This window comes from Pezoporus flaviventris, unplaced genomic scaffold (assembly GCF_033815535.1).
Source record: "Pezoporus flaviventris isolate CSIRO_AGI_PZ_B2104156 unplaced genomic scaffold, CSIRO_AGI_Pfla_v1 ptg000078l, whole genome shotgun sequence".
Classification (NCBI taxonomy): Eukaryota; Metazoa; Chordata; class Aves; order Psittaciformes; family Psittacidae; genus Pezoporus; species Pezoporus flaviventris.
The window spans coordinates 13,538,456-13,563,223 of NW_026892626.1; the positions used below are offsets into that span (position 1 = coordinate 13,538,456).

At 45.5% G+C, this 24,768-nt stretch overlaps 2 protein-coding genes and 1 long non-coding RNA gene across 7 annotated transcripts; 2 read left to right on the forward strand and 1 right to left on the reverse strand.

Annotated features, from left to right (window-relative positions):
* Positions 1–191: 191 nt before the first annotated feature.
* LOC133279923 (cytochrome P450 2K1-like) lies at positions 192–7,787 on the forward strand. Its single transcript, XM_061474145.1, has 9 exons — positions 192–389; positions 2,756–2,918; positions 3,107–3,256; positions 3,534–3,694; positions 4,894–5,067; positions 5,607–5,748; positions 6,298–6,485; positions 6,991–7,132; positions 7,520–7,787. The coding sequence occupies exons 1-9, from the start codon at positions 192–194 to the stop codon at positions 7,705–7,707; spliced, it is 1,506 nt and encodes a 501-aa protein (XP_061330129.1). The 3' UTR covers positions 7,708–7,787.
* On the reverse strand, positions 313–17,197 carry LOC133279924 (uncharacterized). Of its 5 annotated transcripts, none has more exons than XR_009747017.1 (7): positions 16,149–17,197; positions 13,419–13,546; positions 7,414–7,690; positions 6,011–6,145; positions 5,592–5,720; positions 5,202–5,335; positions 313–430 (listed from the first exon to the last, which is right to left on the reverse strand). It is a non-coding gene; the product is annotated as an uncharacterized LOC133279924 (long non-coding RNA). The 5 variants fall into 5 exon arrangements; XR_009747015.1 differs by having other exon boundaries at positions 5,992–6,145; XR_009747016.1 differs by lacking the exon at positions 6,011–6,145 and having other exon boundaries at positions 16,149–17,181.
* LOC133279922 (cytochrome P450 2W1) lies at positions 10,743–23,044 on the forward strand. Its single transcript, XM_061474144.1, has 9 exons — positions 10,743–12,842; positions 15,179–15,341; positions 17,163–17,312; positions 17,401–17,558; positions 18,376–18,549; positions 19,511–19,652; positions 20,040–20,224; positions 20,795–20,936; positions 22,704–23,044. The coding sequence occupies exons 1-9, from the start codon at positions 12,486–12,488 to the stop codon at positions 22,892–22,894; spliced, it is 1,662 nt and encodes a 553-aa protein (XP_061330128.1). The 5' UTR covers positions 10,743–12,485; the 3' UTR covers positions 22,895–23,044.
* Positions 23,045–24,768: the final 1,724 nt, after the last annotated feature.

Genomic DNA, 24,768 nt, shown 5'->3' on the forward strand with positions numbered 1-24,768 from the left:
TTAAGATAATCCATGTTTCAGAATAAAATAGGGTGCTTTCTTTGGCAGAAAAATAAAATACATCTGGCCTAAGTGGAAGTAAACAAGACTTAGGCTCCTTTTCTCCATGTAAAGCCACTTCCCCAGAAGGTGTGTTCAGATGATGCTATAAAGGGACCCCAAGATGCTCATGCCCACACTTTGATTTAGAAATGGCCATACAGAGTTTGCTGCAGTACATGGGCTCTAGCTTGTTGCTCTTTCTGGCAGCAGGTCTGGTTGCTCTCCTTTACTTCGTTACCAGCTTGAAGAAGTCTGTTTGCAGTTTGCCTCCTGGGCCACGTCCTCTTCCTCTGATTGGAAACTTGAATGTGGTGGACCTGAAAAAGCCGTTCCAGTCGCTGACAGAGGTAGGGTCTGAGTGAGCAGGCAGAAGGAAAACATGCAATTCCTGGAATGAGAAACACAACTGTGGAAATGGAGATGTGATTGTGTTTGCATTGTGCGGAGGGCAGAAATTATATATTTGATGTATAGCCAGGCTGGCAGAATGACTATCTTTAGAGGTATATATGCACACACATGTATTTATTTATATAACTATAATACACGTATTCCTTCCTTTATATACATGTGAGTGTAGACCCCAGCCCTTGCAATCAGATCCATATTGTTGATATTTTGAGCCCCTCAGAGTCTGCAGGTAGAAGACTCAGGTTGGACCAGCCTGCTGACAGATATGGGCTATTTGGCCTGAAGAGATGTCTCGCTGCAGATAAACCTTTCCCACTGAAGGTAGGTAGGAAGGAAGAAAAGGAGAAAGGAAGGAAGGGTACCATGCCCACAGCAGAAGAAATCATAGAATCACAGAATGGTTTGGGTTGGAAGGAACCTTAAAGAGCATCTAGCTCTGACACACTGCCATGGGCAGGGCCACCTTTCAGTCAACCAGATTGCTCAAGGCCCCATCTAATCTGGCCTTGAACACTTCCAGGGAAATGGGATCATATGCACATTTATTTCCAAAGCTAATTATACCCCTTCAAGGCAAAGCTCAGCTCTGCCTCCCCAGCCCTTCCCCTGCACACACACACTGCCCAGCATTAGTTAAGACTTGATGCATGGCTTTTATATGTCTAGGTAACAAATAGCTTTTTCTTATGCAGCTCCATGGATAGTTTTATTACTAAAAGAGGAAAAAAAAAAAGACTTAAATATTATAAATCCAGGTGCAATATTTGTTTCAGAAAGTGTCTGCTGTGTTCCGTTAGGGTGGTGGGGACACGTCAATGTGAATTCAGATTTCTTCCGGTTGCTGTAGAAACAGTTGAGGTGCCATGAATGACCTGTCACATACCCTACATATGGGCTTACCAGACACTATGATGGGGGAAAGCCAGTCCCCAGTAAATTCTCTCAGCCACCTGAAGAGCCACAATGAGGGGGGGAGTGCAGACACTGAAATCTTCCAGGTTGTCATAGAAGAAAGGGTACCCTAGGGTGCAAAAGTACAGAATTCCTGTAGCAGTCATGCAGTGTTCACCTGCTTTGATTTACAGTGCAGAGGATTGTGAAGAGCCCAATGACGGGCTTCTGGTCCTGAGCTCCCACCTGATCATGGGTATATTTGAGGGTGCTGGTATGGAAGAACAGCTATTTTTTTGGTGGTATGGGGGTATTTAATAATACAAATGTCATGCGAAGGCACCAGACTTATTTCCTATAATCTGCCAAGCAGCTTTTATAGGCTTTCAGACCTGCCACATCCAATACATGGTGCTGCTAAAAATAAACAAGGTTGATGCCAAGAGTACAGTACTAATGCAAAGAAATGACCACAGGAAGGCTAGGAGTCGGCTGCAATTCTCTGCCCCTGGCTCTGCCACACACTCTGTGAGCTGCCGGGGATGAAAGAACCAGTGTTAATGTTATCTCCCAAGCCGTCAAACCACCATTTGATGAAAACAAATTCAATTTGTCTGGTGTAATAACGGGAGCTGCTTCTAATCTGAAATTCAATTTTCAGAATGTATCTAATACATAGCAAATGCTAACTCAGGCGCATCGGAAACAAGAAGACATTTGGAGCGGATGGCTTGCAGTGTGTTTAAACCAAGTCTAAAATACAGAGTGAATGATTAGATTGTCAAAGCCACCCTTCTGTGTAACAGATGATTCAGATTTAATTTGCTGTAAAAGCCTAGAGCTCCTCTGATATTATCTACAAGAATCTGCTTCCTAGTTGGATTCAAGTTTCTGGTGGCCAGCAAATAATTTCGCGATGACTGCAACACTACCCACCTTGACATAATTAGGGACAAGTGCTGTCCTGAAAGAAAGACTTATTGTCTAGCTTTGTTTTTGTAGTGTTTGTGGCTTCGGCCTCAAAGATGTATGCACACCCGCTTGCCTCAGGTCACCAGCGTTAAAGTAAACAGGCCTGCCTCAGCTGCCTGCTACAGCAGTTTCCAACCAGCCTCCAAATGGTAGTATCACTATGCTGGCCTGTTACTGCAGAACACCACAGGAATGCAATGGCATTTTATTGACTTCTCCGATAGAAGCAGTGATAGCAGACACCTTGTTGTGCAAACAAGGTGCAAGCAAAGATGCTGGCAATTGATAGCTGTTGCTCATTAGTTGCATTGTAGCAGCACCTGGAGACTTCAGGCAGGGCCAGGAGGCTCCTTTGGGGCTAGAAAGCACCTAGGGTGACTATTGCTAGCTTTTAGGTCCAGATTGGGTTCAGAATGAACATATTTATTCACCTTGACAGCTCTCCAAGATATACGGCAATGTCTTCACTGTGCATTTTGGACCCAGGAAAGCTGTGGTACTGGCTGGCTATGAAACCATCAAGGATGCCCTTTTAAATCATGCTGAAGAATTTGGAGAGAGGGCAGAAATACCCATATTTAGGAAAATGACACAAGGAAATGGTAAGTGACCTTTTGGTCGGTTGGGTCTGTGTTCATTATATTCTCGCAGGCAGGGATTATCAAGCTCTTACAGATTGCTTTTTGTCTATATAATAGTGCGTCAAGCAGCTGTGGTACCGGTGTGTAAGAAGGTCTTAACAACGTTTATTAACCACAGGTAACATAAGGATGTTACACCTTTATTTTAGGCATAGCATTCAGCCATGGAGAGCTATGGAAAACTATGAGAAGATTCACCTTGTCCACACTGCGAGATTTCGGAATGGGAAAGAGAACCATTGAGATACGAATCCTGGAGGAAGTAAATTCCCTTATCAAATATTTTGAATCCTACCATGGTGAGTGTCAAGACTTACATCCAGAGACAGAAAAAATGTCTAGCAGAACAATAAAGATTAATGAAAGTTTAACTCTAAGTAAATGCTATCTCATGGTTAAAGTTCAGCGTATGCTGAAGCAGGTTATTAAACTGAAGCCTTAAAACCTTGAAACTGAGTTATCTGCTATGGATTCTGGGTGGTGAATGAGGGTATTTTTTGGACTACATTTCCATAGGAAACCAGACTAAAATAAGCATCATCATATTGTCATTTGTTTTCATTGCTTCAAATACAGGGAAACCATTTGACACAAAAATGATACTCAACAGCGCTGTGTCCAATGTCATTTGCTCTATATTGTTTGGAGAGAGGTTTGAATATGATGATCCTGTATTTCTGACTTTGCTGAAGCTGATGAATGAAAATACTAAGCTGTTGGGCTCCCCTATGGTGCTGGTAAGAGCTTGATTTTATGTTTTAGCCTTTAGTTTTGGGGGGATATCTGGCTGCCTGTGTTTGTCCTTCTGGCCTCTCACAGCTTGCTTCTTCAGAACAATAACATTATCAGCCAGCCAGCCAGCCTGTACAGAACACATCTGTGGTTCTAGTTCCCCAACACACAGATTCCCAGGCCCCTGTGTGAATCTTATTAGTAAAAGAAAAAATGCTGAAGTCTTCACAAAGGAACTGTTTTAACCTCTTTGAAGAGCAGAAGCACAATACGTCTCTCGTATTAGACGGATCCTGAAATACCATCTCAAATCTGTCTCCTTGTATTACACACACCTTTGGTAACTGTCTCTGCCTCTCCTAGAACCAGGTTTGACAAACTTCTTTTTCTTTTATTTTGGCCACTGAAACTCAATCTTAGCAAACTGTCAGCTGATATAAGCCTGTTCCCTCCTGACACAAAGCTTCAGCTTTGAACACCAGCGGAGCTGTCTTTCTCAGCCACAGTGAGGTCTGTGGCCAGCTGTAACACCAGACTAGCAAAGCCCCTCAAACCACCATGCAAACACAGGTCAGAGTTACACACTGTGTACAGAGACCATCCCAGAATGAGGCACCATAACAGCTAACGGCTGGTGTTTGTTCAGTTGTCTGGCAGGGCAGCTAGTGGACTTCTTGTGCACACCTCTCATGGGTTGATGGGGTGAGACCCCTCCTTTTTCCTGGCAGCATGTATGTCTATGCTCCTAGGAGCAGCATAGTTGGGTTAGCTTGGTGCCCTGCCTAAGTTACTTGGCTTGGAAAGCGCCATGTTGACACAGCAATATTGTTTGTCTGTGGAGGTGGTCAGTTCAAGTCCCTTCTGCTGCCACAGGATGTGACACACCTGAGATCTTCTCCTGAAATACGTACAATGCTCACATTCTCATCTTTCACATCTGAAACCCTGTAGCTCAACACCTGGAAGCCCTCAAAGATTAAGCTGATGATTCTCCCAAAAGTCATGTCGAGGACTCATGCAGAGATATAACAGAGAGAACACTCTATTTCTGCAGAAGTTCATATCTGCTTGGACTGTACAGGAGAATGCGGGGGAATTATGGCCTGAGATGTCAGGGCATGGGACAAGGGACCAGCAGTGTGGTTTGGGACAGCAGTGTATGTTCAAAATGCCAATTAACAGTAAGGCTTCTCTTGCTCCACAGTTATATAATTTCTACCCATCCCTTGGATTTCTCTCTGGAGCTTCCAGGACTGTGCTGCAAAACATCAGTGAACTGAATGCTTTCCTCCAGAAGCAATTCCAGGCACACAAGGAAGAGTTTAATGAAAATAACTTAACAGGCTTTGTGGATGCCTTTCTGATGAAGCAGCAACAGGTACTTTAAAGCCAAGTCTGAGTCTTTCTGTTCTCTTAGCCCTGACTTACTATTAGGGCTGATCCTCTGTGTGGGACTGAGAGTGAGTGGAAACAGAAGTGCAATAAGCAGAACATATCAAAGCTCATACTCACATTGAGCCGTGCTGTGCTCGCTCCATAGCTCCACTGAAACTGCTGGTTACAGGGATCTAGTTGTCAAGATGTCCCACATAAGTGAAATAAGTTACCACTCAGCACACATAAGGAGGAGATCATCCTAAACCTTCCTGTAAGAATAATAAGTGATTAACTTCATTGCAGTAGCTAAATGCCAACTAACCTCCCCTAACCTAGGGACTGCGCATACACTTGGGACCAGACGAATTCCACACAGCATAGGCCCTTCTGCTGAGAAAGGCATTTCCACCACTAGACATATAGTTTCCCAGAGCATATAAAGTCACCAAAAGCCAAATTGCAGACAAAATGGTGGCAACACAGTCATATATTGGTATCACTTGCTGTAGAACTTATGGCCATTACCTGTATGTTTTGAAGGAGTCAAAGAAAGGCCAAACTATGTTCAGCAATGGAAACTTGATGTTTTCAACCCTGGACCTCTTTGCTGCTGGGACTGAGACTACTTCTACAACTGTGCGCTGGGGTCTTCTTCTGATGATGAAATACCCAGAAATTCAGAGTAAGGCTGAGGAGTCCTCTTGTACAATATACTAATGCATGCTTAAGGCTTTGGTTGTGGAAGGGAGTGGAACTCATCCGTTGTTGTCCAGAGTAATTATTCTGAGTATTCTGGGAGAGATAACAACCGTTGACTTTACAAAGGAATTTTATTCAGCTGGATTGCAATAAAGCAGCCCAGCCAAGTGGGAGAGGCTGAGGGCCAGTCTACAGTTAACAGTAAAGATCCCCCATAGTTATTCACCTGCAGGCTATGGGCTTACGTCACTAAAGGTCTCCTCAGGAGCTGATTCTGATCTGGTTTCTGTTGAAGGTTATGGGGTAACAAAGGTGTGTAATCAGAATCAGGCATGGGATGTACTGTAGTGACTACAAGCTCCCTTGGCTCAACAACAAACCTGAAAGAACCACACCATGCCCTGATCACACACTTCTGCTCTTCCCAAATACCCCTCAAAATTTTCCATTACTTCACCTTGGCCAAACTGGAGGCAATTTCAGTTGCAAGATAAGAGGGTTATCAGCTTCTTAAACCTTTCCTCCCTCCAAGGAAAGATTCAGGAAGAAATGAACCACGTCATTGAACCAGGAGAGATGCCTAAGTTGGAGGACCGGAAAAAAATGCCTTACACAGATGCAGTGATACATGAAATACAAAGGTTTGCCAATATTGTCCCAATGGGCGTATCACGATCAACTCCTACCGATGTGAATTTCCAAGGCTATGTGATTCCTAAGGTGAGCTTTGAGGCTAGCAGCTTATGCTGCACAGATTCCTTACAGTTTTGTTTAAAGCAGTTAAGAATCAAAATATAAAAATCTAAAGATGCCACGATGTGTGGTTCAATCTATGATGTGATCCTTTGTCTTGGACCTAGAGTAGTTGTTACAAACAGGCACTGGACTGTCATCTGTTGCAGTCTTTGAATCCTGAATAACCAGAGACTTTAATTAAATCACGCTGGTTTGAATCTCTTATACCAAATGTGGAACCTTTACTTCAGCATTCATTCATTCCCTTTCTTTAAAGATCTGACTCTAAGAAGGGGCTGTTCTGTGGTCCAAAAAGACAGCAGCAGCTACTGATAGCAGGCAGAGCTACAGTGGGGCAGAGAAGCGTTCCCCAGTTCTATTTGCCATGGCTCAGTCTTATTTCTCTCTTCACATTAGAAAAAACCCAAGTGGCTAGCCTTGACTAGATCTGGTCCAAACAGCTACTGTGAGTTTCTTTCGTCCCTTTCAGGGTACAGAGATTATTCCACTGCTGACCTCTGCTCTGAATGATGAGTTACACTGGAAAACCCCAGATCAGTTCAACCCTTCCCACTTCCTGGATGCCAATGGGAACTTCATTAGGAGAGAAGCGTTTATTCCATTCTCTATAGGTGAGAGGGGTGTGTGTGTACCACCTGGGTCTGGGCTAATGGCATGGTTCCCCCTGATTCTAGGCAAATATGAAAGTCAGGGACTTAGAACATAGGATAAGGGATTTTTGGTCGTTTTTCCTGTCCACCATTGCTGCAGGTAACCACCTCTTTGGGAGATCCAGCAGACACTGATCTACCCACAGTCACTGAATAATTTCACATACCTACAGGCTTCAGTGAAGTTTGCAACTAGGCCAGTAGCACTTCCAATATACAGGGAGAAGGAAGGCATTTCCTACCTGAGCAGCCTGCTCTTACAGATGGTACATCCAGTTTAAAAGGTCTCGGACATCAACAGTAACAGTTACAGCACTCACCATATACTTCTCTCCTGGCTGTTTTCAGGACGAAGGGCTTGTGTTGGAGAAGGACTGGCCAAAATGGAGCTGTTCCTTTTCTTTGCTGGCTTGCTCCGCAGATTTGTTTTCCAGCCCCCTCCAGGAGTGGATAAGTCAGACCTGGATCTCACTGCTGATGTTGGCTTTACCTTGAACCCCATGCCTCACTTGGTTTGTGCTGTGCCTTATGAATGACCAGACAACACGGAGTTTGAGTAGTGAGCACTTCAAGCTTGAAAGCAAGTGTAGTTAAGGGGAAAAAAGCTTTTGGTACCTGAGCTTTAGGGAAATGGAAGACACCGGGCACTGCTCTTTTTCTTTCATTCATGCCATTTTTTCCAACAGCTTTTGTGGTGTCTGTCTAATGCGGATCCTTCAGACACCCCTGAGTACTGCTCTCAGAAACTGTGATTCATTCCTGGAACAGCACATCAGAGATGCAGTTTTCAGGGCTGTCTGAAAGAATGAAATGGCTTCAAGGCTCCTGTACAGATGTAACCCATCAGAGGCTCTCCCCTAAGAGCCTCCATGGGGAATTTCTCAGCCTGAAGTGTAAGCTTCAAGCTGAGAAAATTGGCAGAGCTGATTTTTGATGACCCTGCTGGAGACAACAGACACTAAATGGATCTAGAAATCTCCCTAGTACAGTTGTTCAGCTGAGCTTCAGACTGAGTTTCCATTGTGCGATACAACCTGCCTTATCTTTATTACAGAGTCCCAGACACGAGGGTGTAACATGGGCTGATGCCAAGCGCCAGGCACGGGACAGTTATCAGAAAACATCTAAGTGGTTTGGGAAGTGGGTTCATTCCAACTCACACTAGGCACTTTATGCTGAAGAGCCTATTTATGATGGGGCCAATCTAGCAGCTTTCTGCATCTGCTGAGAAAGGCATTTCTACACCTCCCTTACCTACCCTGGCTTCATGCTGTCTCTGGCACTTGTCTGACCCCTTACTGGGCCATCTTAGACCCCTAAACTGGCAGAAAATGACTGGCCAAACAAAGTGAAGTTTCTGAATCAACACAGCTAAAGCCGGACACAAGGCCAAGGCAGTGTGAAGGTGATGCAGCCTGGGGCTGGGCAGCAGGACTTGCCACGCTCCCATCAGAGAGCTAAGAGAGTCTCAGCCCTCTTCTCCATTTGCACCTTAGGAGCTGTAGTCACTCTCTAGACCCTCTCTACCCTCCTGGAGGAGAGAGGGTCTCCTGGAAGGAGAGAGAGGCTCCTTCAGTGGGTGATTCACCCCCCATAAGGTCTCAATTGCTTACTCTCTCTACTGACTGCAGGGTGAACCATCCTTCACAGGTTCCCAGTTCAAACTTCAGTCTCATGTATCAGGTGTGTTAGGATGAATAAGGACAGTATTGTCCATTTAACTTAAAATACAGCTTCAAATCTTTAGAAAATTCTGTTTGTCTTCAGGTCTAGACCAGGTACACAGAGGCTGTGCAGCTGGTGTAGAGCTACAGCCAGCCAGCAACTTCAAGCTGTCTTCTTCTTTATACGTTCCTTATGTCAGGGATAGGCAGCAAGTTCTCCAGGCAGAGTAACAGCTCAGCCTGCACCACTGAGCAAACGCTACTGCCATGGGCTCCCATGGAAGTTACATGTGCTCAGCACACAGCAGGAGCAGGCCCATTGCAGTAAGAACTGCAAGTGAGATTTTGGTGCTTGCAGAATGTGCTTTGGCCACTTTCATAGGAAGTGAAGTTACAAATTCAGAGCTGGTAATGTTCATGTTCTGCCAGCAGAGATCCTGCATCACTGTCACGGATAATAGGATTTTGAATGTAGTCGCTGTGAAAACAGATGTAAAACTGGTAATAGAGTCTGGAAAAAGAAGCAGGATAGGCTTTGTTACCAAGTCATTCACCTGTACCATTAACTTGTCCTGTGGGGTCTCTGCAGAAAGCTGGTGACACCCCAGAGACTGTGGCTGTCCTAGAGCAACTGTTTGACTACCACAATTAATGATCTATTTCATGTAACAGCCATCAGGAGTAGGAACACCTACCTGTACCCACAGGGCTACACCAGTTGAGGGAAGCATGATACGTGTGTGAGATCTGAACAGTGGTGCAGGTACAAGAGAGGAGGCTGCTGTGTGTGCTGTGAAACAAGGAGGAAACCACAGGTGGGTTAGGGAGCAGTGAGTCACTGAAGATGCTTTTGTGCTGGTTGAGGCAAGAAAGACAGGCTGGGATGAAAAGAAAAAAGGGAGAAACAGAAAGTTACAGAGACTGAGGGGGCAGGTATGGTTAATATAAAACATAAAACTAAAGCTGCTGTCACCTAAAGCTGATCTATGCTGCAAATGGAAGGAAAGAAAGGAGGAAGAGAATATGAAGGGATGACAAGTTGGGGCAGTCTTTGGCTATGACACAGACTCTTCACACTAGCTTTAGTTCATGTAACTAAAGGCAGCACTCTAATAGTTGCACTGTACCTTGTACTTGTACTGCTATTGCAGTGGTATTGCACTTGTATGTGCATTGTACCTACCACAGTGCTAGCCCCAGCTTCTGGTCACATCTCAAGGAGGCTGTAACTCTCGCTTATGTTTGTTTTGCTGTTGCTCTATTTGCAGTGTAACTACCGCAAGCCTGATCTTATCTCCTGCTTAATAAATAAATATTTTGCTCTGTTGCTGTTGATCTATCTGTTGTTGCAGGATGAACTTGATTTGGGGTCAAACTGATAAAGTTGGGTTGCACTGCCTTTAATACACCCACTCTAGACAGGGATCCCTGGCAACACGCAGCCAAGACACATTTAGCAATGCAAAGAGTAAGCAATACTCATAGCTACAAAGAGCTCAAAGGAAATAATTGGATGTCCAATCCCAAAAAATCACAACTGCTGTCTGAGACAGGATGTGGCTCTGGATGGGTCTCTGCTGTGGTCTATTACAGTGATTCTTATGGCTCCTGCCCTTGCTTAGAAGGAACTCATCACAGTAACGCCAGCAGGAGTTATCTGAGGCTGCGGTCCTGGATGCACTGCTGGTCAGGAATGGGACTGACAGGGAAGGTGCAGAGATTTGGGGGGATTTACGTTAATTTAAAGGATGCAGGGCTGGTGCTTTACTGGTTGGCTCTCCCCAGGCTGGCTAACTGGCAGCACAGGTTGCTGGATGACGCCCATGCTCCACGTCCTCACCATCACTGGCTTCACATGCTGTGGCAGGAGATTGCCATGTGGGCACAAGGGATGGAGGACAACCTGGCTGCAAGCACCCCAAGGGGCCTGGCTGCCCCAGGAATGCACCCAGAGCAGTGTCAGCTCCTGGCAGGTGCTTTGTGCTCAGCTCTGTGTGCTCAGGCAGGGGAGCACGTAGCAGCGCAGCTCCGGAGTGAAACACGTACCAGACGCATTATTGAGACAGGAATTTCTTGTCATTGCAAGAGCTTTACTTACCTTTTGTCATTTTAATGCATTGCACTCAGAGCCTGGTTTAAGAAAACCTCAATACGCTCCCCCCCTGGCTTTTCAGAGATAATTTAAGTCTCTTTCTGAAAGGCCTTTTTATGATTTTAGCAGCTTCCAGGGCAAGGATGAAATACCAGGAGAGCAGCACGTAACTTTTGCACTGCAGGGTGCTGCCAGTGAAACAAAACCCCGCAGGAACAAACATTTTGCACAGGGCACAAAGCATAATTATGCCATCACAAGTTCTCATCGCGGTGCCCACGTTCTGCATCCTGTGCCAGCCCTGATCCTTCTTGCCTGTCTTTACAGCCCCTCTGCCTCTCCGCGCAGTAGAGCAGGCAGGTTGAGTCATCCTTGGCATGCTCTGGGGGAAACCGTTGCCTCCAGCCCATTTCTTGGAAACTAATAAAAAAAAAATATCCCAGAAATGTTGCAACACAACGGGCTTCTTCTGCTTCTGGGTGTCTCTGGGGCTGTAACATCGCCACACTGCTCAGGCAGCTCCAGTGTGCAACCAGCAGCTGTTTGCTCTGGGACCATGCTAACCATTGCTGCGTCTCACTTCAGATTAGGTCCACTTCCCTCCCTAATTTTGCATTTGCTTAGGACCCATATTTGCTGAATAATGGCCTTTATATGATCTAACCTTTGGACAAATGTACCTTTAACCTTGCACTTCCTGATCATGTAAGATAGCTCTTTCTTCCCTGAACAGTCTTATTCCATTGACTGTTTTTCCCAATGTCTTCCTGAAAACCACTATTCAACCAGGCAGATCTCAATTCTTTCCATACAGGATTTAAACCTTTATGAGGGATGCAAGCTCCAGGTGTTTAGCATCTTTAATTTAAAATCATTCCTTTCTTCTCTCTTGTTCCCCTTCTGAAGCCTAACAGGTCATCTGGTTTCATTAACTTCATCAACTTCTTTCCTCTGTTTCTTAGAAGCTGCTCTTGCAAAAGGAAAAATCTTCCCCAAAGTTTCAAATCTAATTTTGTCTTTCCATTCCACTCATGAATCCACTCATGATCACTTGATCCAAGCTAATTTTCCATGGCTAGCTATTACATGTCCTCTCCTTCAGACACAAGTCTGAAATCCCATCCCTTCTGGGCAGTTCAGAGCTGACTTTATGAAGAACCTCCAGGGATACATGGGCTTTACCATCATTAACAACCTTTGATCTCCATTTGACATCAAGAAAGCTGAAGTTTCCCATAACAATACTATTTTTCTCCTTAGTAACACAGAGATCTCAAATCCTACCCAAATCTAAACCTGGAGATTTCTAATAGGATTCAAGGAAACCTTTTTATTTCTCAGTGTGAGTGGAGTGTTTGAAGGGTCACAGTGCTGCTAATGAAGGACCCTGAGGTCTCAGGGGAGGAGGAGGTTATAGAAGAATGCCAAGCACCTTTTCCCATGTATATGTTCTTGCACACACATGCATGGGTTTGTAATTTGAAACTCTCTTTACTTCTGGACAGGCTTTACAAACTGCTTAGACCACATTCTCTGAGGTGTTTAAAGAGGGTGGAGTATGCAGTATTTATTTAGGTACTCTACAAACCTTAATAAGAATCGAGTGCTTGTAGCGATCGCAGAGAGCAAACAGAGAGCCAGCTGGCAGAAACTGAACAGTGCCACTGCATTTTTATTGCTTCTAGCTCCCCCCAAACAGATTATTGCTGAAATAATTATGTCTTTTTTAATTTCATTTATCTCTGATCCTACATTAATTTCTCTGCTATGTGCAGCAGTATTATTAGCTGTAGTCTATTTTTCAACTGGCTATAAAAATTCAGCTTTTAAATTTCCTCCTGGTCCAACTCCTCTTCCGATCATTGGTAACCTGCACTTGGTGGACATTAGAAGGCAAGATAAATCACTAATGAAGGTAGGACAATAACCCCCAAACCCAGACCCTTATAGATTTTTAAAGCTGCCTGAGATGTTATCAGTGAAAAGTTTTTGTCTTTTTTAATTCAAACTAAACTGTAAAGGTGTGAGAACTGCTTTATAACATTTTTCTAGGCTTCTTCTAGCCAGTGTCTGTGTTGATGAAATGCCATTTATGAGCGATCACTCATTAAAAAAAGACCTTTGGGTAATACGGGATTTCTCCATGTAATTGTGAGGATGTACACGAAGTATATAATGCTTGTGGGATTTCAACTATTAATTTGACAGCTCGGGCGCTCGAAAATCTTTTAAAGCATTAGGACATAACTAACATGAAATGAAATCGCTTCCCTCTCCTCCGCCCTGGCAAGTGGAATTCTACAATGCAGTGACCCCAAAACTGCTCTGGGGAGGGCCAAATGCAGATGCCCCATGCAAAATCCACTTCCTTCTTGGTGACTTGGATACGCATTAAAATCTGGATGTCGGTACGAGAAGAGGGATGGAAAAGCTGTGCTGAGGAACCAGAATGAATAGCCTGTAAGCTCTTCTACTAACCTGTAATTAAGACAACTCACCCAGCTTATGGTGGTAAGCGGGTCTCCTGTGCAAGATGAGGCTGGCACAGCCCGGGGTGCTTGTGTCAGGCTCTTAAGGGCTCTCCCCTTGATTCAGCAGACAGCACCAGCAGGGATCGACCTGTACCGGGGTCAGGGAGAGAGTGAGCAAACAGACAGCGGCGGTTCCCGACGAGGCGTCGACACGGCTTCCGTAACGCCGGTGCTCAGCAAACACTGGTGCTTCTATAGGAGCAGCAGGGTGGTGGGAGAGCTCTGCTGCCGGGTGAGGCTCCCAGCACCTGGTGCTGTTGTGGGCAATGTCAGGGCTGGGGTCAGTTTACTCAGCGGGGCTCGGCAGACGTTGCTGCAGCCTCTGAACGGCGGTTTGGAATTACCTCCGCATGCTTTCATCACCTGCTAGGCTCTGTTTGGTATTGCCTATGTTTGCATTTACTTTGGGATTACTCCAAAGGGGTTATCCCTCCATCTCACCCCACAGAGAGCAAAAAACGGTGATGGCATAAAGCGGCAGGCACCAGGGTTTGTTGATGCTTGCATCCTGATGGGGTGCTCCCCTCATCCCTGAGGAAGCTGCCAGAGGAACCGGCACAGGCTGAGGCTGCACGTATACACCGTGTGTTTGCTTAGACAGCAGATTTGGACTGTGGCTTCCCATCACCTTGCTCCAGCCCAGCCCAGCCTCTTCTCAGCTGTCCCTGAATGCTGTTACCAAGCTGCCAGGAATCAGGCACACACATCAGTCCTTGTGAAGCATGGATTCCCCATCAGACTGTATTGCTCTGCTGCAGACCCCTTTCCTGGGCTAAAAGGAGTGGGGACCAGAGCATAGCACAGCAGTTCCAGGGGCACATGTAGGACATGCCAGTGGGACTGTGTGCTCCTGGGGTGGGGGGGGGGGAGGTGTCAGCTCCCTGAGGCATTGCATTGCCTTTGTAAACCAGCCAGCAAGGCACAGTGAAAGAATCTTTCTGTGATATGGCAAAAATACATGCAGAGCCTTCTCAGTGCAAAACGAGCATCACTTTGTGTACAGGCACAGGGAAAGCCAGCAGTTCGGGCAGCCTCCTGCTTCTTTTCATCACCTGCTAGGTGCTCCTGCTGCGGGTTTCCCTGTTACGCTCAGCTGAGCTGTAGGTACCAAAGCCATGTCCGAGCAGAGGGGCATGGATCTGGAATCTGCGGTCAGCCAGGGCAAACTGAACACCCAGCATGCAGCAAACGGTTCCTCTGGTCTAATAGCAGGGATGCAGAAATGCTTTAGTACAAAAGGAGCATTATACCAAAGCTTTTCTGGGCGACAGCATCATTATTTGCGCCGAAATGTCTTCTCTGGTTTGCCAATTTGTGTTGCCATTTGGGGTCCAGTTTTAACTCTAGGTGTTTTGTTTGGGTTGGTTTTTTTTGGTTTTCATTAGTTTCTCTTTAAGAGCAAACCCAGATTAATAATGCACTGATGGGGGTGGGGGTTCTTTGATGGCAAGAATCCTAAAATCTACATGGATGCTGGCCAGGTATCCATACAAAATGCATTGGGTTTGACTGTGATAAGCTTTAGCTCACAGGCACCACTCTGCAGGTGGCGGCTCCACCGCCATTCCCAGCTGGATGCCAGGATGTAATGTCAGAAAAGCAGCAACTGATGTAATATCAGAATGCAGATGCAATTCTGATGTAATATCAGAAAGGAACAGGTGCTTGCCCCATGCACGCTCCTTCCCTTCCTGACCATCACAGCTCACCTCTTTTTCAGCTTGCAGAAAAATACGGCCCCATCTACACCCTCCACTTTGGGTTCCAGAAAGTTGTGGTCCTGACCGGGTACGAAGTTGTGCGGGAGGCGCTTGTGAACTACACAGAGGAGTTTGTAGACAGACCATCCATCCCAATATTTGACCAAATTCAGAACGGAAACGGTACTAGAGCAATGAGTGAGGGTGGGCGGGAGGTGTTGCTTAGTGCCAGCATAACTGTGCATCCCAGGAGCCCGGCTTTCTAACATCCCCCCTGGGCCCTTCTGAAGCCAAGCAGAATGAAAACATTTGGCTTTCCTCACTTCCATGCACTGCTTCCTTGCTTTTCAGCATTTTTGCTAATCCATGTCCTAACCATTTGAGGGGGAGGAGTGGGATTTTTAAAGGCACTGGTAATTTTGGGGCTAATTTCCATCGGATGTCAATGAGAGCGGAATTTACAAACCTTCCCCATGGTTTCAGGGGACTTCAGACTAACTGGTTTGGCTGTTTGGAGCTGTAGCGCTTCTCCCTTTCTCCCACTGCCAGATGCCACAATCTGGGACATCATCAGTCCCCGGCATCTTGCCTCTCCACAAAGGCTCTTGTGGATCAACATGAAGCAAACTCAGGCAGAAGCAACTGGCTGAGGCTGGAAATTCACCCCCACAAACAATCCCATAGTTTTTCCAAGGCAACTCCCCATCCCTGAGTATTGCAGAGGACTTTCTGCCTTGATTTTCCATCCTCTGCTTCAGCTGTGGCTCTAACTTTGAGCATCTACCTGGCAGCTTTATAAGCTGGTTACAGGCTAAAGTTGGGATTACAGCTAGAAATTAAATTACCCAGCCATAATGTCAACAGATTAATTTATCGCTACATAAAGAAAAGGAATCGCTGGGGAGAAAAGCATTTTTCAGAGCTGATTTACATGTAAAATATCCTTGGGGCCCACTGGCAGTATTGCACTATAAGTCCTTTCACACTTACCTTCTCAGCCCAGGACCAACCCGCTTAGAGGTGGAAACTCACAGAGGTGAAGTAACAGTGGTCATAAACTTTCCCAGGGAACATCTCACCATGTCCATTTGTTGACTCTGAAGCTGCAGAAAAGGAATGATCCAGATGAAATTGCATCAATTAAAGAAGAATTTAAAATCAAATTTGCTTTGGCATTTTTAGAGCAAGAAGTTTTGCTTTCCAAATGGAAACTACACTGCTTGAAAACGGTGTTTATTCTGCAGAAAGCAAACACATTTAAAAACCTTGCAGCCAACATGAAGATGTGAAGTGCTGGAATCCAGCTTCTTGATTGGCACAATCTGAGATAGTGTTTGGATTATATTAACCTAAGTTTTTCTTATACTATTTCCAACACCCTGATGGGATGAAATACCCATCCCTGCTTTGTGGCGTTAGAGATCACCAAGGCATGAATTCAGAAACCTCCACAAAATGATAGTAATAGTGTCATTGCTGAAAACACAATGCTACTGGGAATCTCAATAGAAGAGCTCAGCACTGAGGGTTGTGGAGATTGAATTATCCCATTCCACGTTGATAAAATAGCTTTATAACTGGAATAGGACAAAGGGTAAGCTTCAAAGATATAAGGTTGTTGCTTGAGGCATGAGACTTGCAGCCAAACGAGGTCAGAAATGTTGCAGGACTGACTGAGACCTACATCTCTCCCCAGCTCTACAGCCAAACCGTACTGGTTTGAAAGCCATACCTGCTTATCTTGCACACAAGGAGAGGGCTGTGGCAAACTGGTTTGGGTGGGAGCCTGTTTTTCCCAAACTACAGGCTCAGTGAGACTGAGAGAATGGAGGTGAGAGCATACAGGGATGGGGCACACAGAAATGGGAGACCCTTAGTCCCTAAATCCACAGGAAACTGGGCAGCAGAAATACTTGTGGAGATCCCTCCTCATCCCGTCCCCTGCTTTGTTTGGTGGGGCTCCTCTGTGTGTGAGCCGAGTGCAATGTCTCATGGCCCCCCCAGGTTTGTTCTTCTCTATTGGGGAGCTGTGGAGAACAACTCGGAGATTCACGGTATCCAGCATGCGCAACCTCGGCATGGGGAAGAAAACGATAGAAGGGAGAATTTTTGAGGAGCTTCACTTCCTGATTGAGATGATCAAATCCTTCCAAGGTGAGCTGCAGACCATCCCAGTACAGCCTCATACATGTCACTGCTGCTGCAACATCTCACTAATATCTGCATTCTCCTCCCATTGTAGGGGAACCTTTTAGCTTGACGTCCTTCAACTGTGCTCCAATCAACGTCACCTTTGTCATGCTGTTCGGTGAGAGGTTTGAATATAAGGACCCAACATTTATCACTCTCCTAAGACTCATAGATGAAGTTATGATTCTTCTGGGATCTCCATATTTGAACGTAAGCAACCTGTCCCACGGAATAACACTCTTTTACGCAGACACATTACATTTGTGTGCAACACAAACCATAGCGTTTGGTTCAGCAGTTCTCAAGTGTTCAGCACCATTACACCCAAAATGTGACAGTCCTCCAGATACCACCCTGGTCACCACAAACGTGTTGCCAGATTACCCTTTGCTGCTCTGCTTTTGAACCATCCTGCACATCTGTGCAGAGCTAAAATAAGAACTGAAGTATGATTATTTTAGCTGTTTTTGCCTTTTCAACATAATTGCATCACCTAGGCTTATCCTGTGCTGTGTTTTCTATGTGTCTTTTCTATAAAGACACATTCAGTGTTGATGTCTACGCGAGTGACATTTCACAGACTGCATGAATATGCTTCCTTGGAGAGTGCCAGGAAAACTTTGCTTATCTTCAAACTATCATACCCAGTCCTTCATAACCAACGCTGGAAAAAACTAACTAATCTCATAGTGATTGAAACTGCTGGTGGCCACGCACACTGAAGTCCCAGCTCTGTTGAGAGGCTGACCTGGTACAGCTTAACCTGGTACCAGCAACAGCATAAATGCTTAAAATTAAGTAGTACTAAATAAAGGCTCAAAGCTCAATAAGGAAAGCCTTCCCCTATGAAAATCTGCCTGGGAAGTCCCTGGGATGCTAAGATACTGCTACATGACAAAACTCAACTGATACGTCATGCCTTAGGAAGAAGCTGTTTCAGCATGCATGTTTCATCATATTCAGAAATATCAGAAATATTCTGATATTTCTACAGACTTACTGCTTCTCTTTCTTAATTCCTCATTAGTATTTCAATTTCTACCCATTCCTGGGATTTCTTTTCAAAACCCACAAGATCATGCTTGGGAAAATAGAAGACGTGCGTGCCATTTTAAGGCAATACATGAAGGCGAGCAGGGAGGATATCAATGAGAACAGTGTGAGGAGCTACATTGATGCGCTGATATTCAAGCAACAAGAGGTATTTGCTTAACTCTGTTGACTGTAATGTCTCCTTTGGATTTTCTGGTTAAAACAGTTGCTGAGTCTTGATTTCAGCCATGTCATGTAAACTTCTTGAAATCCATGCAGTTATTCTAGTGGCACTGAAATCAAGCTCAGTCTCTTACAGTTGGTGGAATTTACTGTAGGGATTTTTCTATCAAAATTACCATATGAAAGCCACTGTCTCAGTCCACTCTTGAAATAGCAGCACAAATAATATGAGATCAACTCCTTTTTCCTAGTAGAAAATGCATGAAGTCACATGAAAGCTGACTCTGCCTTTCTTTTTAAGGCAACAAATCAATTAATCATTGATACTGTTGCTCCAAGACAAACTACAGACTAAGTATGAACGATAAATCATCAGTACAAGTCCTAGTCCTGCCCTGTATCTAACCTTAGTAGAGACTTGGCAGTTTCACACATCAGTTGATTTCTTTCAACCTCAAAAAATTGGGCTCTGAGTTTTACCTTCTTTCAAAATGGCTCTAGGCCAACCTTAGGCACTAAGTGTTCCACCCAGCTATGTGGAGGAAGGGTCAGTATAGTCCTAAATGGCCTGAAGGTCATTTTAAACATTGTTAGGGGTTTGAACCTGCCTTTGGGCAGGAGGAGTCCTTAAGAGTTAGGACTAGCTGAATTTCCTTCTGCAAAGGGGATAGACGGACAGGGCTTTTTCCAAACCCGCGAGGCTGAGTACATGAACAGCATCTGGTCCTGGGCTTCAGCCTGCTTCTGGGTGGAGATGGATGCTGAACCAAAACTCCACTGCAAACTTTCCATCTTTGGTGAATGATTCGCATTCAAGATCAGGTCCATTTTATCACCTAGTTCACAAACACAAGATCATAGTTAACACTGTCATAGGCTATGCAGAATTTCCCAAGCTAAGACTGATGATGGCTTTAAGACCATTCTTACCACTTGTGTTTTTCAAGGAGAAAAACAAGAAAGACAGCCTCTTCCATGATGACAACTTAATGGCATCCATACTCGACCTGGTCATGGCAGGAACAGAGACCATAGCCACAACGCTCCAGTGGGCCATCCTGCTGATGATGAAATACCCAGAGATTCAAAGTGAGCTCCTTTTACCTCCACTTTATCTGCGGCATGGCTGATATGAGGAGGGGAGAGGTCTCAGATCCACAAAAGCTCTTTCGCCTTAAGAGCTGAATCTCATCTCTTAATTGTTATGAATTCCTGATGTAATTAGATGTTGATCAAAGTCACAACAAAATAGTCCGTTTGCCTTGCTAGGAAAGAGGATGGATGGAGAGTAAAGTATGATGCTGGGGAACCAGCCCATCCACATGCCTGAACTAGAAATAGAGGGGGCAAACCCAAGCTGATGTTTTAAGGAACCCTCTCCCTCCAGACCCTGGAAAAATATGTTTTTCCCCAAACCAGATCCAAGGAGGGAGTTCATTTCCTTGCAGGCACATACATTTTGCTTGATCCTTCCAGAAAAGGTGCAGGAGGAAATTGGGAGAACTGTCAAAGCTGGAAGCTGGGCCACGTATGAGGATCGGAAGAACATGCCGTTTACAAATGCAGTGCTACATGAAGTGCAGAGGTTTATCACACTCCTGCCCCACGTTCCTCGCTGTACTGCTGTTGACACCCACTTTAGGGGCTACTTCCTTCCCAAGGTAGGTAACTGCTCCATCCCAGGAACACATCACCCTCCTCATTTTTGCCACTGCCACTACAGACCAATATCTTTAGAGGGAATAACAGGACAGAAGCCCAAAACAGGTGTCCAGAATCATCCCTAGAAGAGTTTCTATATTGAGTCTATGACACTGGTACTGTAGGGCTATTGCTTCATAGCTGAGTCCGTTCAACTACATGGAATCCAGAGAGACTGGTGTTGTAGGACTCGATTCTGTCACTCTCACTTCCTCACTCTACAAGTGACCCTGGTTTACCTCCTTGATGCCATCTGCACAGTGAATTACTTGTAAGGGAAGTAATTTACAGGATCTGACCCTTTCCTTGAGGTTTTCACAGCACCACGTGGCATTTGGCTTCAGTCCTTGACACTGCTGGGAAAACCTCAGTGAATTCTCTCTTTACTGACTGATGGGATAAACCACTCAAGAGCTCTCCACCTACCCCTGGTGGAGCAAATGTCCTGGAACACTGAAGTCTCTGCTGCAAAATGAACCAAACCAAAGCATTTCTGCTAACTTTGGTGCTCTCATGTACTTCTCTTCCAGGGTATAATCGTAATCCCATCACTCACCTCAGTGCTGCTGGATAAGACACAATGGGAGACACCACATCAGTTCAACCCTAACCACTTCCTTGACGCTGAAGGGAATTTTGTAAAGAAAGGAGCTTTCCTGCCCTTCTCCACAGGTAACTAACAGGCTGATCTGCACAGAGCTGAGGCTATAGCAGGATCATTTTATTACTATGTACACTAACGGGGTCTTCATGGCTAAGAACTGCCTTTAACTTGGTCAGTAAGCAACCAGGCAACTGAACAGAGTCAACTATTCTGCATTCAGGCAAACGGCTGCTCTCAGAGCACACCTCTCTCACCACTAAAGGCATTGGTTCCCAAGGGCTCAACTAGAAAGAAGAAAGAGATAAACTGCGTCCAACAGAAGGTCGAAAACTGCCTCAAAGCTGTCAGCAATAGGTGGATAATCAGACAGGACTGGTGGGGCTGCCAGCACAGCTATGCACAGGGTTCCATGAGCTCTCCTAGGAGGGAGGGTACAATCCAGGGACCCTTAAATCCTGTCTCAAGTCAAGTCCCATGTGTGAGTGGGTCTGATGGACAAGGTCTCATCCACTGCCCACCATAGCCAAGCAAGGGAGTCCCAATAAGCCTTGCACCTGGGCTTGGTATTACAGCCAGCAGAGATCCTGTACAGGACAGAATACACCAACCCTTATTACTCTTGCTATGAAATCTTAAATCTAAGGCCCTGGATTGTTCCCAGAAGTCACCTTGGACTGTGATTCTTCCAGTGGCACTTTTGAGAGCTCCCAAAGATTCCCAGCAAGACCTGCTCTTTTAGAGGAAGAAGCGCAGCCCTGTGGTTAGGGGAGGTGACCCTGACACTACCTCCACTGGCATTTTGGTCAAGTCACAAACTTTTTCTTTTATTGTTCTTTTTAATCTCAATTTCGCCTTCAAAATACAATTAACATTCTCTTTCTGGAGGCTCATAAACCCTGGGACTTAAACTGAGCTAATCATAGGAACAGTTGTTAGGTATCAGAAATCCTCCCTTGAGACATCCTGGAAGAAGAAAAGTCTCTTTCTCCATGCCTTCCTAACAGCCATAAGCACTTTCAAAGGCTGCTCATTTCCAGACATTCCTGCCCCCAGCCAGTGCCCTCCATAGCTGCAGCAGTGTGCGTTATGAAAGGGCACAGCTGGATGGAAGAGTCTTGCTGGGAGTTAACAAACCCCAACACTGCAGGAGGCCCTAAGTGCTATAAAGGGAGATTTCCTGCAGAATCCTACAAATCCTCCCATGCAACTTCAAACCTTCCAGCTGTTCCTCTGAAAGGATGGCTTGAAGGAATTCCAGAATGTGCTCCAACCCCAGAGCCTCAGTACTGACTTTGGACATTAAAAAGCCAGTCCTTGCTTGTCCAGCAAGAGCTGCAACAGTACAGGGACCACCACACAGGGGCTGGGAACCTGGCACAGAGAGAGGGTAGGAAAGAAGAAACACAGTCTTTTCTGTAAGTGGGATGTTAGGATAAATTCCACAGGAAAAGTGAGTTTCAAGCCATTCCACTTTGGGAGGAGGTGGCATTTTTCTGTCAGGCTGCTTTTCAAAGAGAATGGATTAAAGATACTGAGGGAGTTGGAAGAGCTAAGAAGAGGAGAAGGTACAACATAAATGAATAATAACCCTATAATATTGCTGCGACTTGCTGCTGCAGGTGGCTGTGTGACAAAAGAGACCAGGCAGGCACACTGTGCCAGGGTGACTGGGACAGCTAGCTTCAGCAGCTTGGGTTCCTCTACTCCAAAATATTTCTGGTGCATTTAAAGGTGTCACTGCCTCTCCCATCACAACATTTCAGATGCTAACATGTGCATGGCACACACTGTAGTCTGCTCTTTCCATCAAGTAAACATGCCGCTTTCATCTGCAGGGCGAAGGAACTGCATTGGAGAAAGCCTGGCCAAGATGGAGCTGTTCGTCTTCTTTGTAGGGTTGCTTCAGACATTTACTTTTCAACCCCAGCCAGGAGTTTCAGAGTCTGACTTGGACCTTACCGTCCCCCAGACGACTTTCACATTAAGGCCTCAGCCTCAGGCAACCTGTGCTATCCTGCGTGAATAACCACAGCCTTGCTGAAGAGCAACCCAACGAGTGGGGAAGCTGCTTACACCCAACTTAGCTATGCTAGGACTTGCCATCCCCCATGCTGCCACACCACCCTCTTTCACATCCCCTTCCCGCTGTCTCCATCCACTTCCACTCCACTGTTCTCCACCGTAGGTTGCTGACCCCCTCTTTGCTCCCATACTGTGAAGAGGTGCCTATGATTGATTAGAAACCATGATGGTGGTTGACAAACACACATTTCTTCTCAAGAGAGATTGTGCATGGAGCCAAAGAAGGGACCAAGGAAGTGGTCTGGTGAAGGGGATGCAGCCCATGAGTAGTATGTGTGACACCCAGGCTCCCATGGGGAAGCAGTGAGGATCATAGTGGCACAAAGATCTGCCCAAAATCCTGAGGAAAGACAAACCATCCTTTGCTGAAAGCCACAGAAATACACTGTGTGTCACACACGTGAACCATCCATGGCTACATCCTGAACTTTCCCAGTTCCCTAGTTATCCATAGCTTCTAGCAAAACCCTGCCAGACTTGGCCACAAAGTCAAACACTGGGAGTGAAAAAAACAGGTTGATTCACATGAATTGAGGACAAAGTTATTTCTGCCTTGGAACAATGTCCTGAAAGACGCCCCAGAGTCTGCAAACCTGCTGAGGTAAGCAAGTACTGCTACCATCAAGTTCAACACTGCTTCAGAGTCTGAATGAAACAAGATCTACATTTCCAAACCTGAAGTCTAAACCATAAGGCCACATGAGATTTGCACCAGCAACTGATCATAAAAGGCTAATGATACAGACAAATAAACTAGACCCATTTCTAGTTGCATGTATCCCTGTCTTTCTTAACCTTGTTAAATAGGCACAAACACTGTTCCTCACTTCAGACCTCCTGGTTACTGTTAAAAGCCAAAACCATCTTTCAATTTGGTCTTTGAGATGGTCTGGCCATTAGAACCAGCCACGCAAATGGTGCCCAATGTTTTGTATTGCACGCACTCATCAAGGAGAATTGGGATCAGGGATTAGGTGAGATGCAATTTTGGTTGTTTTCCTTTCCTCTCTAGCTTTGTGTGGCGGTTGTCCCTGTCTGTAGCACTCTTATCTGCCACCATATTCTGCAATCTTATTCCAGCTGATGCATAGCTCGGACAATTTTTCATCCATTTATCTGCCTGTGACTTGCCGCTTCTCCATATGCATTTTCTTATCACATGCTTCATCACGTTGTTTGTTTCCCCCTTCCTGGGAACACAGTAAAATCTGAATCCCATGTCTTCATTATATTTCATATGCCTCCCTCCCAGCTTTGCATTACACAGAAATACAAATGCCATGAAAGGCTGATCCTGAGCGCAGAGTGACAACAAATGTTATGATTTTGCTTGTATCTCCTGGGTGAAAGGTGATGCATACCCTCATCCTCAGAAAAAACAGCTCAACAGGAGACCCTCCTGCACAGTGGTTTCTCCAGGGCAGAGCTTTCCCTTTGCACTTGGCTATGGGCTACCAGTCAGTCCTGGGGCTAGCCTTGGTTTTTCACTTTTATGCCTTCAATTCTTGCTTGCAGAGGCTGAATGAAAGGTTGTCACCACAGCTTCACTGAGGCTGGTGCTGTCCCTCTGCTTAGTGCCTTGGACCCTGAGCCTCCCACCTCTTGCGCTCCTGAAATATTACCTGCTGGCAAGGTCACTCTTGAGGAGTGGTGGTAGCAGGATGAGGTCTTCTTCAGGGAAGGCAGGGTGAGGCAGGTAAGGCAACTGGGGAGCAAGGCACATATCAACAGAGTGAAGGAAGTCTTGGTTTTGCTGAAATAAGAGAGACTTTTGCCTTTTGCTTCAGAAAGGCCAGGACTGCTCCTGCTCTAGCCCCC

Excerpts from the sequence above, each read along its gene's own strand:
- LOC133279923 (XM_061474145.1), top strand. The coding sequence starts at position 192 with ATGGCCATACAGAGTTTGCTGCAGTACATGGGCTCTAGCTTGTTGCTC. Across the intron at positions 390-2,755 it reads CGTTCCAGTCGCTGACAGAG|CTCTCCAAGATATACGGCAA; the intron begins GTAGGGTCTGAG and ends TCACCTTGACAG. Across the intron at positions 7,133-7,519 it reads GTTTATTCCATTCTCTATAG|GACGAAGGGCTTGTGTTGGA; the intron begins GTGAGAGGGGTG and ends GGCTGTTTTCAG.
- LOC133279922 (XM_061474144.1), top strand. The coding sequence starts at position 12,486 with ATGCAGTATTTATTTAGGTACTCTACAAACCTTAATAAGAATCGAGTG. Across the intron at positions 12,843-15,178 it reads AAGATAAATCACTAATGAAG|CTTGCAGAAAAATACGGCCC; the intron begins GTAGGACAATAA and ends CCTCTTTTTCAG. Across the intron at positions 19,653-20,039 it reads GAAATACCCAGAGATTCAAA|AAAAGGTGCAGGAGGAAATT; the intron begins GTGAGCTCCTTT and ends TGATCCTTCCAG.